Consider the following 19,464-nt stretch of genomic DNA (forward strand, 5'->3'; position numbering starts at 1 on the left):
ACTAATAAATTGGATACCTTAGGGGGTGACATTAATTTTATGGAAACCTCAAGCAAGTGGCACTAAAAATTTCCCTTTGAAAAATGACCATTTTATTCCCAAAATTTTCTCAATATTTATGTCGATGTTAGAACTTATCTAATTTCATCAAATATATGGATGAGAAATATCAAGACTTTTGTAGCACTACTTGGTGCATCAAAACCAACCATACAAATTGGGAGATACTAACAATTAAATCCAGGCTCACAACTATTCATGAAGAAAAAATTATCAATTAAAAAATAATAATAATTGTGGACCATTGAAATGAAATCTTTGATAAACAAGAAAATGAGAAAAAAATGAGTAAATTTGATAGGACCAAACCAAGTTAACGTATATGGATCAATTCAATTCAACTAATATAAACTATCAACACCACTTATATGAGTAGTATATCCATGCACACTATTCTGCACATATAGCCTCCCAAAACATTAAGAAGTCATTTGTTTTTTGAATCTAAAGTGAAGTGGGAGAAAAGGGGTGGGAAAAAAATCAACTTTTCCATGAAATTCTAAAGTATGGCTTGTTGGGTTCAACAAGACGAGAAAGTTATCAAAAGTTGGCAGACAAACTTCCTTAAATTAATGAAACTTATCTACTAATGAGCATGTTATTTTCCCCACCCCCATCATTTTTCAAAGTCCCACATATTTAGTAGAATTCTGTGAAAAAAATGAAGGAAGCAACAAAAGTGGGACCCACATTTGAAACTTTTCCATAAAAAGTTTTCCTTTCCTTTCTTGTTCCCCCAACCCCCACTATATATGGATCCCACATGTTTATTTTTTTCACTCATTTTCTCCCACACATTTCTGCAAATAAGGTAACAAATAGGAGTCCGAATCATCTCCCCGTCGGAAGAGCACTCTGTGCTCCCCGACGGCTTTACAACCACAAAATACAGTGGGGCTCACAAGTAAAAAATAATAAAATATTTTGAAAAAAAATCTCATCACCTAATCTTATGGGCCTCTGTATTTTGTGGTTGTAAAGCCATCGGGGAGCACAGCTCCCCCAACAGGGAGATGATCCAGACTCAACAAACAGGGCCTGATTAGTCTATTAGTGATAATTACTTATAGTGGGTAAATAAGTGAGTCTTGGCCTTTATTAATACAATTTTTTAGCCATTTTTTTAACGTTTGGAAGGCTATAAGCAATGCCTACATTATAAGCTTAATGACCTTGAAAAGTTCTATTATACACACACACACAAAAAAAAAAAACCTTGAAAAGTTCTAAGAGAATTATTTGTGAAGTCCTTTTTCCCTCTTTCATCCTAAACTTTTATAATTTTGAAATCCTTCCCTATTATGGTAGCCCTTGTTAATAAGGGTTTTTTTTTTTACTTTTCCCTTTTTTTCACTAGCAAAATTTCACATGCATTTGCACATGGTTTTTGTTATTTTTTTTTAAAATAAGGTGAATATATAAGTGTTTTCTTTTAGGAGGAGAACAGAATAAGGAACAAGCTTATATTATCCCCTTTTTATATTAATGTTTATGTGTTATTAGGTTGACTAATGTTATTATTCGGTAGATTTTTTGGATGGGATGAAATATAGTGAGAAACTTTTTGGTTGTGAATAATATTTATAGGAGACAAATAAGGGAGGCGGGCGAAGAGACAAGGTTTGGATGAGAAGGTGTTAATTAATGAGGTGTACCTCTTGAGAAAATTTCTTAAGGGTAGGTGGGACGTTTCATTGGTGGAGTGATTCTAAGGGAGATGGGTGAAAAGATAGAAGGTTTGGGTGAGAGGATGTTAGTTAATGAGATGTACCTCGAAAACCACTTGAGGATAGGTGGGACATTTTGTTTGGGGTATGATTCAATCAAGGTGCGACATCTTGCTGAGATGTCGCGTTTCGCCGGTTGAACGTTAATATCGTCGAAGTATGCAAAAGCCAAAAGCAAATTAAAATGCATTAAATGCTCTCGCGTACGGTATACCATATACAGATGTAAAATATCAAATTAAAGGGTGGATCAGCTTTTTTCACAAAAAAAAAGAGTGAGGCAAGCATGTCATCCCTCAATCCTTATTAATTGATTTACCAGTTACCAAATTACCACACAACCACGTGTGTGGTTACAAAAGCCCAACGCAATGTAATGTCTGATTTTTATTTATTATTTTTAATTTAAAAAGTCAGTCATTCATTCCTCATTCTTTCATTTCTTTAGTTCTTCTCTTTCTTCTTGCAGACACAAAGTTCCTCGCAGAGGGCGTTTTCTGTTCCGACGATGAGATCAAAGATGAAACAATTTTTGGCGATGAACTACTTCCGTAGCCGGCAATTAACTACTTCCCTCTACATAGGTTCTAAAATCACCGAAGTCGTTCTGGCTTTACCTACTTTGGGTTCTCGATCTCCGGCTTCCCATGGCCAAAAACCATCACGAACAAGGCAAGGAGAAAGATGTAAGTTACGATCGAAGGGTCTCCGGCGAGTTGATAGAGTCTTGATTGTGATTCTTCATCCGGCAACAGAGAACATGGAATTTCATGAAAAATCGTCGATTCAGAGATAAAATGGCAAGATATCGCTGAGATATCGATGATATCCCGCCATATTGAGATTCGCTTTAGATTTTGGTTCGTTGAGAACCGAAATTCGGCGATTTTTCCTACCTTGGATTCAATAGATATTGCATGGGGGTGGTTTGAAAGGGTATGTTGAATGAGGAAAATGTATGTTTTTATGGTGAAAGAGTATTTTGGTCTAACAAAAGAACATATCAAAACTGAATAGAGGTTCTACTTTTACGTAGTAATAATATGATATGATATGATAGCATGATTGGGATTGTATACTCCAACCTATGTTTCTCAAGTTCCAACTTCTAACTAGTTATTTTTTTTTCTTTTTTCTTTTTATTAGTTTATATTGCATAATCTAGCTTATAGTAATTCCAAACTTTAGTGGTATTTTTTGAAAATTTCAATATTAATAATTTATGTTGAAGAATGTGATTTTTTATTAAATACTATTAAGATTAAATTTTAAAATTTTTGTGAGAAACTCTTCATTTTGTTTTTGGACTATCATACCTTTATGAAGAATCTTGGGTTTTTTGAATACGTGAGCCTATAGGTGGATTTTGGACAAAATAATTTAGACCATGCTATGGAATAAAGTACGTGTCTTCAAAATAAAGTACATGTCTTCTGATTTAACTTAACTTGGTTCTTTGATTTTTGTAATATATAATTTCTTTTTGGATTTGAACTTCACCGGGCCAGCTTACGCACACCTCAATTACATCCTTAGGGGAGCTTTATATATAATTAAAATAGGTGGAGCTTCACCCCTGGCCCCAAAGGAATTTGAACTCTGACCTCCTAGGTGGAAGCATTGGTCTTTTGCCACCTAAACCATCCCTTAAAGTTTATTATATAATTTATTTGTTTTCTCTTCTTTTCTGTGTTTCATGAAATATAAAATGCTCAAAATTTCCAAAGAAACTATAATGTGTATTTCAACCTTTTGATTTTACAATATCAATAACCACTACTGAATATGTACGTTTATGCCACTTTTGAATACGCTTTCTACCCCCATTACTGATATAAAAGTTATTACTTTATTTGTTTGCAAAATCCAAGGAAAGTAAAAAAATATGCTCTTTGAGAACATTGGGCAATATATTAAGTTCAACCAAAAAGTTTGATTTTTTTTTTTAAGAAAAAACCCACTAGAGGAGGTTGTGCTTTGTGAAGCAAGAGTGGAAGAACTCTATGCCGCCATCTAAAGAAGAGGTGATTGTTGAGACCTCCCTAGAAGAATTGGATCAGATTAGGAGAAGCGTTAAAGAAGATTAAGTGGGGAAGAGGGGTTAGCGAAGGCGTTCTACTAGAATCCCCCCTACCCAAGTCCTATGCTGAAATGGTTTCTAACAAGAATGTGAACGGTAACCATGGTGTCATTACAGAACATGGAATCGAGCTCGATCAAGATGGGGTCATTGTTGATGACTCTCTAGAATGGGAAACCGATATGAGAAGGAAGAAGAGGTAGATGGACTTGAAGAAAAATTCTGCCCTACTATAATTCTATCTAAGCATGAAAAGGAAAGAATTTGAAAACCTCGGAATAAATCTCCCACTATCAAATTAGTGGGGAAATTTGTTGGATACAAATTTCTTTCTAGTAGACTAAATTCATTGTGGAAGCCAAGTTGCTTATTAGAATTAATGAATATTGGGTATGGTTAATTATTTCATTGCAAAATTTGGTTTGAAGGAGGATTTTCAAAAGGCTCTTACTAAGGGACCTTGGATTCTATCAAATCACTACCTATTTGTTCGTCGGTGGGAACCGGATTTCGATCTTGCTAATGCAGTGCTGAAAAAACTTATTGTATGGTTTATTTTCTAGGGGTCTCAAAAGAGTATTTTGATACATGCTTCCTTTTCAAACTAGGTAGTCATGTCGGTAAGGTTGTAAAATTCCCTAGAATCCTAACCCAAAAGTCTTTGTTGTAGGTCCGAGAACCCAGAATGCTAGTAGAAGGCAACTATGGGCTATCCAGATAGAGACCATTGGGTCACAATCTGAACCAATGGAAATGGATAGTAATGACATGGGGATTAGAGTATTGTTGGAATTTGAAAAGGATCTGACTCGGAAGTTGACGGATTTGGAAGTTGGATCAAGAGTTCATTGACAACATGTTTGGAAGATCCCCAAGATCAAGTAAGACCTACTGGAATGGATAGTAATGACATGTTATTATGCTCTGTAGTCGTCAAAGGAAGTTAGTACGAGTCGGGGAGTGCTTTGCGAAGGTGAAAGGAGATCATCTGTAAGGTTTTCTGTGCAGGGTTTGCAATATTCTGAGGTTAGTACTTTTCTTTGTCGACCTAGTCATTGTTCGTGCATGTTTTCTTCGCTATTGTTAGACCTTGTAGAGGGTTTCCTAGTACTGGAAAACTTTATTCCTTTGTTCCTTGTATTTTTGAGTGAATCCCCCACTCACTTTGTGTCATCCGTTTTCTTTTCGGATCGATTTCAAAAAGGACCTTTTATTGATTTATTAGGTTTCTTATTCCTCTTGAGTTTTTGAATGCCTATTATGTTAGGTCATGTTCTCTATTGATTTTATAATTTTTATATGTTTTAGAAGTAGTTTAGAACCCAATCCCATAGCTATCTGATGATCGGAAGTGATTCTGTCCATACTCGAGCATGGGTTGTTGGCTTGGTCTCCCAGGGCGACCCACGTTTGGTACTATTCAACCGACCACCCCCTGGTCGATTGGCTTGGTCTCCCCAACCGACCCACCTAGTTATGTTCAATCAACCCAACTCCAATAGTGTTAGTTTTTTATCCTAAATCCGACGTAGGACTTTTAGGGTTAATTCTAACTTTTTGCCAACATGTAAATAGGATTATTTTGGGAAGTGTGAGATCGTCCTACTACTCTCTTTGGAAGGTGCGAACTTAATCATAAGGTAAGGATGTTCACATGCATATAATCATCATTAAATTCTTGATAAACATAAAACTTGCATATATGGATTTGTATGTTGTTGTTTAAGGATTTTAGCTTTATCATAATGCTTTGAAATTACAGAATGTTATTGTTTGAATATGATACTTGTGAGTTGGATAGTCTTATGTGAATATGGACTTGAAATGGGGTTGTGGCTCTACTATTACCCTAAGAACCTTAGTATTGAACATGCAACTTTATTTGCATGTTAGGATGTCTATTTGCATGGTTAGGATTACCCCCAACATGTCATGACCCTAATGGCATGGGAATTGAAGCTGTGTGACCTGTGGCAGTGGTATATGGTTGGTGGGCGCCCAAGATTGCTAGAGACATAAGGGGACACGGGAGCTTCCCGCCCATTATATGTGGATGACCAATAGAGTTATGGGAGCATGGTCCGTGTTGGTTGGTGCCATAGGATACAACCTTAGACTTAGGAGGATACTAAGCCAAAATTGAGAGAGACATTAGGGGAAGTATCTAGACCTTGAGTAATATGTTAAAGTAGATGACCATGCATTAGGTTAGGTAATACCCTGACACGCACCAGTACTCAGACCAATGGTGTGGTGAGAGAGTGGTGACCTAAACCCCGACCATGGTGATGATTTGAGATGAATGACCTTACCCCTTACCCGAGATCTCAAGACCGGTACCCAACCCGTGAAAGATCAGAGTGACGAGACCTACCCAGAGGAGGCTGGAGTCTTATCTTAATGCGTGTCCACCTTATAGAGACTTGCATCAATTAGAGTATAGGAGCATTCATGCATTGCATTTCATATTATAACATGTTAATTATATATGGATTTTGAATTGAATGACGGATCATTGTATGCAAACTACTTGCCGAGTTCTTTTGAACTTATTCCTCGTGGATGTTGTTTTCTTTATATTTTGTTGCAGATTTTGATGTTGCGTGTCAAGGTTATAAAGGTCAGACATCCGATCCATATGATGTACAGGATTAGGGGAATAACGACTTACATAGTGACAAGTGTGCGTGTCATAATTGTGTGTACCCGAATGAGTCTGACACATGAGAAAATTGAAACCTTTCATGATACTGAGACCTTTGAATTTCTTTTTTATCATTTGATTAAGGATACCTATTTGATGTAACTTTAAGGAGGTTTGACTTAACTTTCTTTCCATCTTGATTATTACGATTTGACTTTGCTTCCGCATTGGTTTTGGTTTTGAGATCCTTCTAGATCCATTATTATATACTATCTTTCTTTAATAAATATTTGACTTTGATTTATTCTCGCTCATGATTGTATTGTTGTGTGGAATGGTGAGTCGATTTGTCTGAAATTGATCATTGGATTATGGATCACTCCCTCGGGTATTCGGTTTGATGGATACAAGCTGAGCACATCTAACAAAGGTGATCAAGGTTGACTCTACTATAGCCCAAGCGATGAGGGGTGAATTTGCAAGAGTCTATATAGAGGTAGATCTTTTAGAACCTTTGTTGTCAAAGTTCAAGCACAAGGGAAGGTACATTATATTCTTTATGAATCTCTACATCTTTTTTTCTATGCATGTGGAAGATTTGGTCATCATCAAGAACAATGTCCTATGGTTAAACAAGTGGAAGAAGTAGAGTAGGAGGCTAACCAAGAAGGGGCTCCAACAGGAATATCTATAGATGCTAATACGGTGGTGGCTGATAATGTCTTTGAAGATACATATGTTCCATCGATGCACGTCCAAAAGCCTAAGTTCAAAGAGGACAATCGTTGTACTCTAGGAGGGGTTACCAAAAATAGTAATGACAGGCAGGAGAAGAGTTACCCTAATCATAGTCATGGTAGTGGAGGAGTTTGAACTAGGCACATGATCGAGAATTGAGGCACAAATGATCAAGAATTTGGACTAGATGAAGTTCAACTAGACATGGAGAACTCAATGGTTCAAGAAACTTATCCCACTGTCTTACGTCAATAGACTACACGGGAGACAGGAAACCAAGGAGAATTGAGATATGTGAACCCTTTTGACCACTTGAAGTTCATACATTAGAATCTTAGTATATGGAGAGATCTTCGGGATCCCAATAGAGGAAATCATATGTGCTAAGTACCCATCGAGCTTCAACGGGCACATATAATGGGAAGTGTTAATATAAATGGAAGTATAGAAATTAATGTGGCTATCAAGAGATCGATAGAGCACAGGGATAATTGGGACCCACAAAGGTAGTTAGGAGGTGATATCAATCTTGAAGTTGACGCACGTGTGGATGTAGATCAACTTGCAATTGTGCCAGTGCATGGGAAGCCGCCAGACAAGCATCCTAATCCAAGGGATCATGTTGATCTTGGTATAGAGGATCGTTTGCATAATCAATCCAAAGGGGTTGATGAGACGATGGAAGAAGGGTCTTAATTTTTTACAGACAATTATTTATGAAGATTTTTATATGGAATTGTAGGGGGGCTAGAAGCAAAGCTTTTGCAACTGCCCTAAAACATTATAAGCAAGAATATCAGCTGGATTGTATTATCATTCTCAAACCTTGCATTAGCGATGTTCACGCAAAGGAGGTTATTTGTGAAATGCATGGCTCTATAAGCTTCAGAAGTAAAGTTGTAGGATTATTTAGTGGCATTTGGTTCATTCACTTCAATGACAATATCCAGGTTACCCTATCTCAATCTCATCAACAACTTTTTAGTATAAATATCACTAATCATCAGCTTAGTATACCATGGCATTTTATGGCAATGTATGCAGGCCCACTGAGTCCATTAGACTAGAAGGTGGATTGGTCTTCAATCGGCTATGGAGGCTATTGGTGCTGGGATTGAGAACCTGGGGGGGGGGGGGGGGGAGCTCCAAAATCCTTAAGTGTTTGAATTTTAGAAATAATATTAAGGTATGCAGCTTATTGGACGTAAGATACTTGAGTCCCAAGTTCACTTGGCGGGGACCTAAATGGAGAGGTTTTAGACGTGTTTACGACGCCTAGATAGAGGGCTATGTAATCCTAAATGGTGTGTTATGTATCCTGGAGCTATAATAAAAGTCCTTCCTAGAATCAAGTTAGGTCATCACCCTATTTTTATTGATATTTATCCTCTAAGGCCCTTTCCATAAGCGACATTTTCCCATGGAGGCAATATGGTTAACCCACTTTGATTTCTTGAAGGTAATTCATGAAGGTTGGAATACTAATGTTGAGTTGCCTGAGGCATTAAGTGAGATGCAAAAATGGCTTCAAAACTGGAATCATAAATCTTTGGGAGAATTGAAAAGTTAAAGAAGAGGATTCATGCCCGGTTTTGGCGGTATTCAAAAGAAACTTTTTATTGGTCATCATAACCCTTTTTTCATGTGACTGGAGAAAGATCTCCATTTGGAATTAGAACAAATTCTTTATCCCTAATTCCTAAAATGGAGAAGCTATAAAAAATCACTCAATTCAAGCCTATGTCTCTTTTGCAATGTGAGTTTGAAAATTCTCACTAAAGTAATAACTAGTAGGTTGAACGAGTACATGTCTACATTGATTGCCCCAAATCAACTTAGTTTTGTTCTAGGGCGTCACATCCAAGATAACATTATTGTGGCCCAGGAGCTCTTTCACTCAATGCAAAGGAATAAAGTGAAACATCAACATATGACAATCAAAAATGACCTAGAGAAGGCTTATGATAGAGTTAGATAGGAATTTATCGAGGAAACCCTTATTCTAGCAGGGATTCCTAAGAAACTGGTGGATATCATTATGATGTGTGTAACTAATTCTCAACTTAAAGTTATTTGGAACGGAGAAGTTACTAAACTTTTTCATCCTTCGAGAGGGATCTACCGGGGGATCCTCTTTGCCCCTATTTGTTTGTTTTATGCATGGAACGATTAACTCACATAATCCAATATGCGGTTATAGCTGGTAGTTGGAAGCCTATTCAACTTCGAAAAGGAGGTATATGAATATCCCATCTTATGTTTGTAGACGATGTGGTGCTCTTTGCAGAGGCGACACAGGAGTAGATAGAAAATATTGTTCACTGTCTTGATTTATTTTGTATTGCTTCAAGCAGTAAAGTCAGTGTAGAAAAAACTTGCATTTATTTCTCAAAAAATGTGGGTAATCAGAAGGCAAAAGAAATAACCCAAATTTGTGGTTTTACAACAAATTTTGATGTAGGAAGATATCTTGGAGTGCTCATCTAGAGAGGGCGAATTCAGAAGAAGGACTACAAGTATATTGTTGCCAAAGTGTGAAAAAGTCTTTCTAACTGGAAGGCTAGCACACTTTCCTTTGCTGGACGTGTGGTGCTTGCAAAATCGGTATTACAAGCTATACCTTATTATTCTATGCAAACTCAACTTGTTCCTTTGGGAACCTTGCAAGAGGTAGAAAAGATCACAAGAGAGTTTGTTTGGGGTGATACATCCCAAAAGAAGCATGCACATTTGCTCATTTGGAATACTTTGTGTCAATCCAGGCAGGATGGAGGTCAAGGATTTAAAAATCTGAAGCTGATGAATAAAGCATTCTTGATGAAACTAGCATGGTGTATATCCAGCAAAATTCTCTTTGGGCGAGGTTGCTTAGAGAGAAATATGGATCAAAGAGAAGAGTTCATCCTCTCAAATCAAACTAGATTCACTCTCTCCTTTGGAAGACGATATCAAAAATTATAATTGATATGAGACCTTACTGTAAGGTTAACATTGGTGATGGAAGATTGACATTTTTTTGGTGGGATAATTGGCTTGAGGAAGGTCTAAGCTTGGAGTGGGTAGCTATAACACCAATTCCAAGCAATATGATATGGGGAAATTTTCTTAGCTATATACAAAGAGTGATGGTGTGCAATGGTCTACCAGATTTGAAGAATATCTTCCAATTGAGATTTGCAACAAAATTAAGGATGTCATAAATCCAATTAATATGGAAAGGAAGGATTGGTGGTTATGGACACCATCTTCTGATGGTAGGTTCACTGTCCGCTCTACTAATGGCTCTAGCTATTGAAGTTAACCCTCCAAATGACGCTTTTGGTGATGATTATTGGAAGGCAATTTGGAGATTGTCATTGCCACATAGGATATGCCATTTTATATGGCTAATAAGTAAGGACCGACAACTTACAAACTCACGAAAGAAAAAGCTAAAGCTATAGGATGATGGCAGGTGTAATTTTTGTCCAAAGGAGGAAGAAGATGGGCTTCATGTATTTGTGATTGCAAACTGACGAGAGGAAGTTGGTACCAAGTGGTAGCTTTGTGCAACCAAGCGTGGTATTTTGGTTGTGATCAGCATCAATGGCTCAAATGAATTTGTGTGGACGTGCAATGAAATGGTCCACTAATTGGGAAGAAAAATTTGAATGTATTGTATATTTTTTATGAGGTTGAAGGAATAAGGACGTCTATGTTGAAGCTTATATCATACCTGAAAATGGGTAATGCTATTATACAAGAATACTATGTGATGGTAAAGAAGGCTTGGGTGTCTAGTAGAATAGCTGTTCTCAACCCGTTATAGGAAAAGAGGCAATGGGGTTGGATGTGTCCTCGTAGATGATGGTTCAAGTGCAATATTGATGCGTCAATGAGCACTCAAGATAATATTACCTAGTTAGGGGCTGTTATTAGTGATCAATATGCGAATTTTGGGCTGGTTTTGCCTAGAAAGAAAGGATGTGTGAGGTTTTGGAAGTAGAATTGCTAGCGATTAAAGGACTAAATTTGCAGTTGACATGGGAGCATGGCTGGTTCAAATGGAGATGGATCTCAAAAGGCAGTTACAATGCTAGAATCTCAAGCAATGGATTTAGGGAAATATTGATCCTTTGTAATTTCTATTCGGCAGCTAGTGACTTCAAGGGGCAATGTTTGATTTTCCTATGTAGGAAGAGCAGATAATGGAGTAGCAAATTGGGCCTTAAGAATGAGGCTTGCAACTGGCGGTACTGGGGTTACTTTCCAAGACCCGCCCAAGACATGGAGGCAATTTTAAAGTCAAATGTTCTGACTAATAAGTCTTTGTAATGTTTTTTTCTCCCCCTCTTTGGGTCCCTGTGATCCTATTTTCGTACAAAAAAAAAAAAAGTCTAGCCAAAAACATCATTTAATTACTAGAAAGCTATTGTAATTTTGTGGTTTTATTTGAAAATTCAAAATTTCATTTTTGGGGGCTAACAAACATGCTTTAAGGGAAGAGACGTTCTTTGGAGACAACCTTTGATAGAGTCTTTTACTCTCCTATGTTAAGGTGGGGGGGGGGGGGTTGTTTATTCTTGTATGAACATTATTTTGAGAAGTTGGTTTTAATCTATGTCATAAAAATGGAATGATGAATTTAGCTTTCGGATCCCTTAGTCCCTCAATTATGAAGTGTATGGTCTACGATGGAGGGGTTGATTGATATTCGGAATGAAAATTCACTCAAAACTCGTGTGCACTATTCGGGGCGTTTAAATACCGTAAAGAAAGTGTCCACTACTAGCATGTCTTACCCTTGATACATTATATTTCCAACATAAGCATACTAGATGAATGTGCTTATGCTTTTGACAATGAGGTTGTTCATGCTTTAGAATAGATAAGTTCTTCTACTGAAGAAAAAAAAAAAAGAATAGATAAGTTCTCATACTTATTATTCTACTTTGCTTGTTTTATACGATTGCCCTAGATGCATTATATTTCCAATAGAAGCATATTCTATTCAGTCGTTTTGTATCACTAAATATTATCTTCACTCTCTGAGTCCCTGGTATCCATTTTGATATTTTACCATTTTTGCCCTTATGGGCAATTTGGTCATTTTATGATCAATCATTTTTAATCTATGGAGTGGCTCTTCGAGATTTTAGAATGCGAAAGGAACTAATTGGAGGTGTCAACATCATGGTGGCTAGTGTTTTCTTTATGTACATATTGTGTCCTATTGTTTTTTTTTTAAAAAGGTTTCCTCAAACTCTTAATGTATTGGTGCTAGCACTTTACAGGGATATTTTTGCCACCTCAACATCTCATTTACAAGTCAAGGTTGTTGTGTCTAACTATATGTTTTGGGACCAAATTTGGCTTACTTCACAGCCTCACACAAACCATGGCCTTACTGTACGTTGTCTCTAATCTAATGCAGCAAATCTCTCTTAATTTTGTGATTTCACACTGCATGCAAGCAACTGGAAAAAATCTTGTAGTCGTGTCAAACAATCATCATAATAGTACTAGTTGTAATCCAAGAGCATCACTGGTTATATTACTTTGTTATCTTTTTAATGATACTTCACTTCTCACAAAAAAAAGAAAAAAAACAAAAAAAAGGGAAAAAAACAAAGAAAAAGAAAAAGAAAAAAAAGGTGTCAATAGTTACTTGAATAAATACAAGAAGAAAAAAAAAGAATAGGAAGATCATTTGGTTTCTACGGCATCAGAAAAGAAGCTCATGACAAGAAATCTAGTGTGAACAAGAGGTAAATACAAATGTTGAGAGCATTGCCCTTTCCAACCTTGAGTCTGAATCCTCTATTAATATGGAGAGAAAAAATTCAATCCACTTGATTGAATGCTTGACATTTGATTGAATGCTTGACATGTGTACTATTTAAAATCAAAATTATTTTTATCAAAAAATACAAAATTTTCTTTTTTATTCTTACATTTTTTTAGATATTTATACTATAGAGAATTTTGTCCTTAAATTGAACAAGTAACAAGCAACCATGTGTTATTATCATGGTACCTCGTGTCGGTGATTTATCGCCAACACGGGGTGATATTTCGTGATGTTGTTGGGGGGCGACACGACACCCCCCAGCGACACCGATTTTACAATATGTCGGCGACTCGATTTTTCGATCTCACCGGTTGTTTAAAGCTAACCGACGCAGAAACATAGGCTCTGCAGCACTCAGAAGCTGTTCTGATTCATCTTCTTTAGTTCTACACTTCTGCTTCGTTTTCTTCTCATGAAAATCAAGTCGTGATAAATTGTCGGACCCACCGAAGTGGAAGAGCCAAACCATCACCGAGATTTGGGGTTTCTACCTCCCTCTACTCGTCTGCAACTCTACATCCTTCCTCCTCAAGTCGCATATGGCTTGGAACTTTCCCAACTGCCAAAATGGCCGTTGTTGCCTATGATGTCGTTGTTCTAGCTCTCAGCCTCTCAAGGGTGCCGATGCAATTCTTAACTTCCCTGACTACGTGCCTTACTACGCGATTCCTGCTTCGGCTTCACCTTCTGATATACGTTCTGCAGCTACAGCTGCTATTGCTGCTACGATGCAAAAGCCAGTTACATTTGATCAAAGCCCGGTAATGGGTATGAATGCCTCCTCAGTGAACGCTCCTCCCACTGCAACACCCCCTGCAACTATAAGTCTATAACCACCGATGGCCGATCAAATAAAATTTAAATCGTCCGACATGTCGGTGGTGTCGCCGGCCACCAACACGGCAACACCCGTTGACACGTCGGACCTTGGTTATTATAAGAGATTGATGCAATTTGTAACCATTTTCTAAATTTTTATCAAAAAGAAACTATTTATAATTTTTTTAAAAATGTATTTTTTAATTCTTCTATATACACAATAAGAAAAGGCATACCAAACACAGCCTTAGATCAACCTGGGCGTTTGGTAACTTCGGTCTCTGGAAATACTTCTTTTCGTCGGGTCTTTATCTTATTACTGCCCTAACGCTCCTCTCTGAAACGCTCCAAACCTGAACTCACTCTTAGAAGGTTTGAGCAAAGGTCTTCTTCGAACTCTCTCTCTTCAGAGAGGAGGAGAAAATCTAACGATGGATGCTATACGGAAGCAGCTTGATGTTCTCATGGGTGCGAACCGCAATGGCGACGTGAGGGAGGTGAATCGCAAGTACTACGACAGAGATGTCTGTCGTCTGTTCTTAGTTGGGCTTTGCCCTCACGAGCTCTTTCAATTAACGGTGCATGCTTTTCCATTCCTTTCTCCTCTACGCCTTGCTTTTTCGTCCCATTGGTTATTTGCGTTGATGTTGACGACTTACTTCTCTTCCTATCGAAATTCTGTTACAAAATTGTTTTGTGAACTAACTTGTCAGATGCGGTGACTTGGGCCCTTGTGCTTCGGGTTGGCTAATCATAACGTAAACCCTAGTCTTGTTACTGATAAATTTTTCCCTTTTTCTTTTTCTTTATATATACGTCTCCACTAACAGAAGTTCACTTCTTTCAGTTTATTGTCTGAACCCTAATTGGTTACAGGTTCATGTAGATTCGGTTGTATGTATATTGCGTATCTATGTCCACCATTATTTGCAATAGTTTGCATGTTCCTTTCTTGACTCGGTTTCATTACCGTTCACTGGAGTATGGAGACGAAAATGAGCAAACCTGCATCACTAAATACTGTTTAAGATAATTAAGCTGCAGCATAGTAACTTTTGTAATATTGCTTTGACTGCAGCTATTGTTGTTTTTATTATATATACATGCTCATTGTGATATGTGGCTTGTACCCTAGTATGAATAAGTCAGGGGTAAAACTTTAATGCTTATCCATATGTCTAGGAACTTGATGTTTTTGTACCATTGAGTATTTATGGCTTCTATATTGACTTTTGTCTATTTTTTGTTCCAGAAAATGGATATGGGTCCGTGTCCAAAAGTGCACTCATTACAGCTAAGAAAAGAGTATGTTTATTCTTATACTGCATAGGTTTTATATCTTTATATTAAAGCGAGGGATGCCATTTTTGTTTATCATGCATGATCACTAGTTTTTGTTGCTGACTCTGCGGTGGATAATGTTGTTCACTTGCTTTGTGGACCTAGCTATGATACGTCAAACATTTAGCAGAACATAGGGGAAATAAAAGATAGATTTTAAATCACCATATATTGAAAAATTCAGCAGATAATTCCCCCCTTTTTTGGCAGATCAACATTCAGGTTACTTGCTGTTTGGCTTTCCGTGCTTGTGTTGTTTTGTTTAACCATGATCCTTCTTGAACCCCTATAGATACAAAGAGGCCAAAGCTAAAGGTACTGATAACTACGACAGAGATTTAGAGGATGTCATAGATAGGCTTATTGTTGAGTGTGATCGGAAGATTACAAGAGCTCTTAAGCGACTGGAGGATGAGGATGCAAAAGCTGCTATTGCTATTTCTGTTTCTGAGGTTACTCAGGTAAATCATTATAATTTTACGAGTCATATATTAGCTGCCATTGTACGTATCTGCCATTTTCTCTGGAGGAAGTCTAAGTTCCATGTGAAAACTGCAGTCACCTGAGGTGCTGGAGTTGTCAAAGCAAATCAAAGAAAAGTTGAAAGAGGTTGATGAACTTGGTAAGATTTCCTTCATGAAGTAGCACTGCATTTCCTTCTGTAGTTCTTATTATTACAAACATTTCTGTCGGTGGGAGTGGCGGCCTTTTTTATTAGTTTATTTATTGTACATTTGTGCTACTCAGTGGAAATTGAAAACTGATTGCCTCCTCTTTCTTTATTTTTTGGGTAGTTTTTTAATATATCATCATAAAGTTTATGGGTGAATGCTGCATGGTCAAACTACCTTCAATTTTGTTTCTTGTAGCTGTTGATCTTATTTTGCTTTATCTGATCGATCTGTTGGTAAGCACTGAAGTGTACAGTTGTGAAGGTTATGTGGCTTATCTCCTTTGTTGGTGTATAGCTAACTTACGGAATGATGGGGACCATTCATGCTACCTCCATTAATGAAAGCTGTGAATAATCTATAGGATTTTGGCGCAACTCTTCTTCTTGAACTCATGCTCTTGGACTGAAAACATCATTGTCAGGTGGCAGAGTCCAAACGAATGCCATATTTTACTTCATTCCACTTCTGATTAAGCAAGGTTTAAGGCTGTTTTTAAGGTTTTGGTCAAATTTGTTTGTCTTTTTTCTTCAAAAGTTTCAATGTATGGTTTCAGTGGTCAGATGGCCAAATTAGGTCATGTAACATAGGGCATCGTATTTTTGGCCCCTAAATCTAGTGGAACTGGAACTCTTCAATTTTAGAAAGTATTCCCAAATGCAGTTTGAATGTATACCCCAGTTTGGTAGCTTATGCTGTTTACATTCTCTAATATAGTCTATTTCCACTTAGATTTTAGAAAATATACTATAAATGTAGTTTGACTTCAGACCTTGGGTTAGAGGTGTACACTGTATACACAGTGTTTAATGCTGGTAAGCATGTATTTCAAGTAAAGCAGTTAAGTATGCATTAGAAATGACTAGCCATCAAGTTTTAAACTACAACAACTTAAGCTTATCCCAACTTGTTAGAACATGAATCTTGGGCTCCAATCAGCTCTGTTTGAGTTTGTGCTTGATTCAAAGCCTAAGCTTTGTATGTCTTTCCTCGCCACTTCTCCTAAGGTCATTTTGGGTTTGACCTTGGCTTTTTTGTTACTCCAATCTAATTCAAAACCTGGTCCTCCCCTCCCTTCAGTGTAATCCAAATCATTCCTTTGTATGAACGCATCCAAAGTCCTCTGCTGAACATGAGATGCATTGGATCATCAAGATTGACCATTGTGGATGCAGATCAAATGGTTGTTGTGATAGTTCTCTCATTTTGCAAGACTCATGGGTGAGTTTTCTTCAACATTAGGGGAATCGATGCAGATGCACCTGCCTTGGACTAACCCAAGCCCAGTTGGGTTTCCAGATAAAGATGAACCAGGTTCACTTTGAGTCCTCTATTTATTGGATGTATAAAGTTGTTCGTGGACCTCATCTTGAGCTCTGTCTTAGGTGTAGAAGTTAGCAATGTAGCCTTAAGTTAATGAGGGCTAGTTCCTCCAATATCTTTAAAGAAACCCAATTCATATGGACCAATGAAAGGGTTCCTTGAAATTTTGGGGTTAGGGTGCATCATTCCTCCAAGATCTTTAAAGAGACCCAACTCATATGGACCAATGAAAGGGTTCCTTGAAATTTTGGGGTTAGGGTGCATCAATGGTTGTTCCCCAATTGGTTCCTAACCATTATGTTCTAATTCCCTGCTTGGGATTCGGTTTGTTTGATGGGATATAGATGGATAAAGTTTTAAGGATATTTAGGATATGAAGGATACTTTAACCCATCCCGTAGGAGGTTTATGTATTCGTTGATATGGGGTAGATATGAGATGGGATGAAAACTTAGGGGAATGGGATAGAACTTTAAAAGGAATTTATATTTGATCCTTAAGAGTAATTCATTTCAAGTTCCAATGATCTTGTATATGTAGTTTGGGGGATATTGGATTCTTGATTTGGGAGGGAGAATAGGTTAATAATAACAAGGATGGGTAAATCTATGGTTTGGTTGGTCTGATGGGGCTGAAGGAGGATGAGCTTCCGAAAGTATGGGTGAAATCTAACATTTATATTGGCATATATCTGACCTTGAATTTTGGGTCTCTAAAGAAGTTGGAAAATTCAAGAAAATTCGAAGAGGGTGATATGAGAAAGGAAATGGAATTAAGTGCTGACTTGTTACCTATAACACAAGCCTTGTGATGGGGTATGATGAAAGATGGAAAGAAGTGGAGGCATGGTACAAGCACTACTAAAAGGAGAATCCTTCAACTAGAAACCCTAGGTTGCTTACTGGATCACAGGGGGTTCTTTGCTCTTAGGCAGCAACACTCTCTTTGTTAATTGTATTCTTCAATCTGTCATCTGTCATCTGTTTTATGTCTAGGGCTTTATTTCTAGGCTTACAGAGTTAAGTCCTAGTGAAATTAGGTCTTAGATACTGGCTTTCCTAGTTGTGCTCAACATTCTAATCCAAATTTAAGTTGGACTCTTATAACTAAACTTAAAAGGACTCCTTATCATATCCTAAACTGAATCAAGCATAATTAAACTAAAATAAAACATAAAAGACTGTTCTGCCCTTATGATTTAAGTTGGGCAGAATTTACATAACTAGACTAATTAAACTAAAATAAAAACCTATTTCGTTCCTTACCTAAACACAGAACTTTTGGGCCCATAGAGTAGGCCCATGACCAAATAAATCTGCTCAATAAAAGGCCTAACCTCCATATCTATGATCTATCTAGCCTAAAGTTGATTCCAAAGGGAAGTTGGCCTGGCGCCACACCTGAATCAGTTAGCTGCATTAGGTACTTGGTTCACAGTTCTCCTTAGTTTCCTTATTTGAGAAAAGAGTGTATTACGGTTTTAGCGCTTTACTGCTGTTTCTCTCTTTCGCAACTCTGATGTGCTATGAGCTTCCCTCTCCCCCTGAGCAGTTCTCCACCATTATCCTTCCTAGTTTGCCACTCCATCTCAACATCCTCATCTCCACTACATTGAATTTAGTTATATGATGCTTCTTTACTCCAGAACATTCCACACTATATATTATAACAGTTCAATTGACTGTCTACATATTGTTTTTTAGATTTAGAGGAGTACACTGATTGCACAACATCTTAGATTTGCCTCTGATTGGCCTCGATGATTTATCCATTGTACTTAATTTCTTTGTGGAGCATCATCCTTTATATTACCTTCTCTATTTTGATTGAACCTGGATACTCAAAATAATCACCTCATAGAATCTTCCTCAATTTAACCACCTCATTATCTGTCTAGTGTTTCCAGAGTTGACACCACACGCACCATTGTCGTTCTACTTATCTTAAAGCCTTTTGATTCCAAGGCTGATTTTTATAGCCGATCTTTAGAGCTCTAACTTGGCTTAAATTATACGTATGTTTTATCCACTGAAACAAAATTATTAGCAAAGAGAGAGCACATCAAGAAACCTCATCTTTTATGTCTCTACTGGAATCATTTATGACTAGGGGAAACATAATGGCTAAAGGTTGATCCTTGATGTAACCTACTTGTGAATTGGAGTATGTTCTTTCATTTGTCGCCATACCATATACATATCTTTAGTTATGCCCACAAATCAACTTGAAAC

At 37.3% G+C, this 19,464-nt stretch overlaps 1 protein-coding gene across 1 annotated transcript in view; it reads left to right on the forward strand.

Moving 5' to 3' along the window:
• The first annotated feature begins 14,155 nt into the window (after positions 1-14,155).
• Positions 14,156-19,464, forward strand: part of LOC149022128 (U1 snRNP-associated protein usp106-like) — a 36,627-nt gene continuing 31,318 nt past the window's right edge. The window contains exons 1-4 of the mRNA XM_089150297.1: positions 14,156-14,476; positions 15,151-15,203; positions 15,532-15,700; positions 15,798-15,861. Of these exons, the coding sequence (XP_089006423.1) occupies positions 14,330-14,476; positions 15,151-15,203; positions 15,532-15,700; positions 15,798-15,861 (433 nt within the window). The 5' untranslated portion in view covers positions 14,156-14,329. The remainder of the gene's footprint in view (positions 14,477-15,150; positions 15,204-15,531; positions 15,701-15,797; positions 15,862-19,464) is intronic.

This window comes from Hakea prostrata, chromosome 3, assembly GCF_041222555.1.
Source record: "Hakea prostrata isolate BN-2017 chromosome 3, UWA_Hpros_2, whole genome shotgun sequence".
NCBI classification, from domain to species: domain Eukaryota; kingdom Viridiplantae; phylum Streptophyta; class Magnoliopsida; order Proteales; family Proteaceae; genus Hakea; species Hakea prostrata.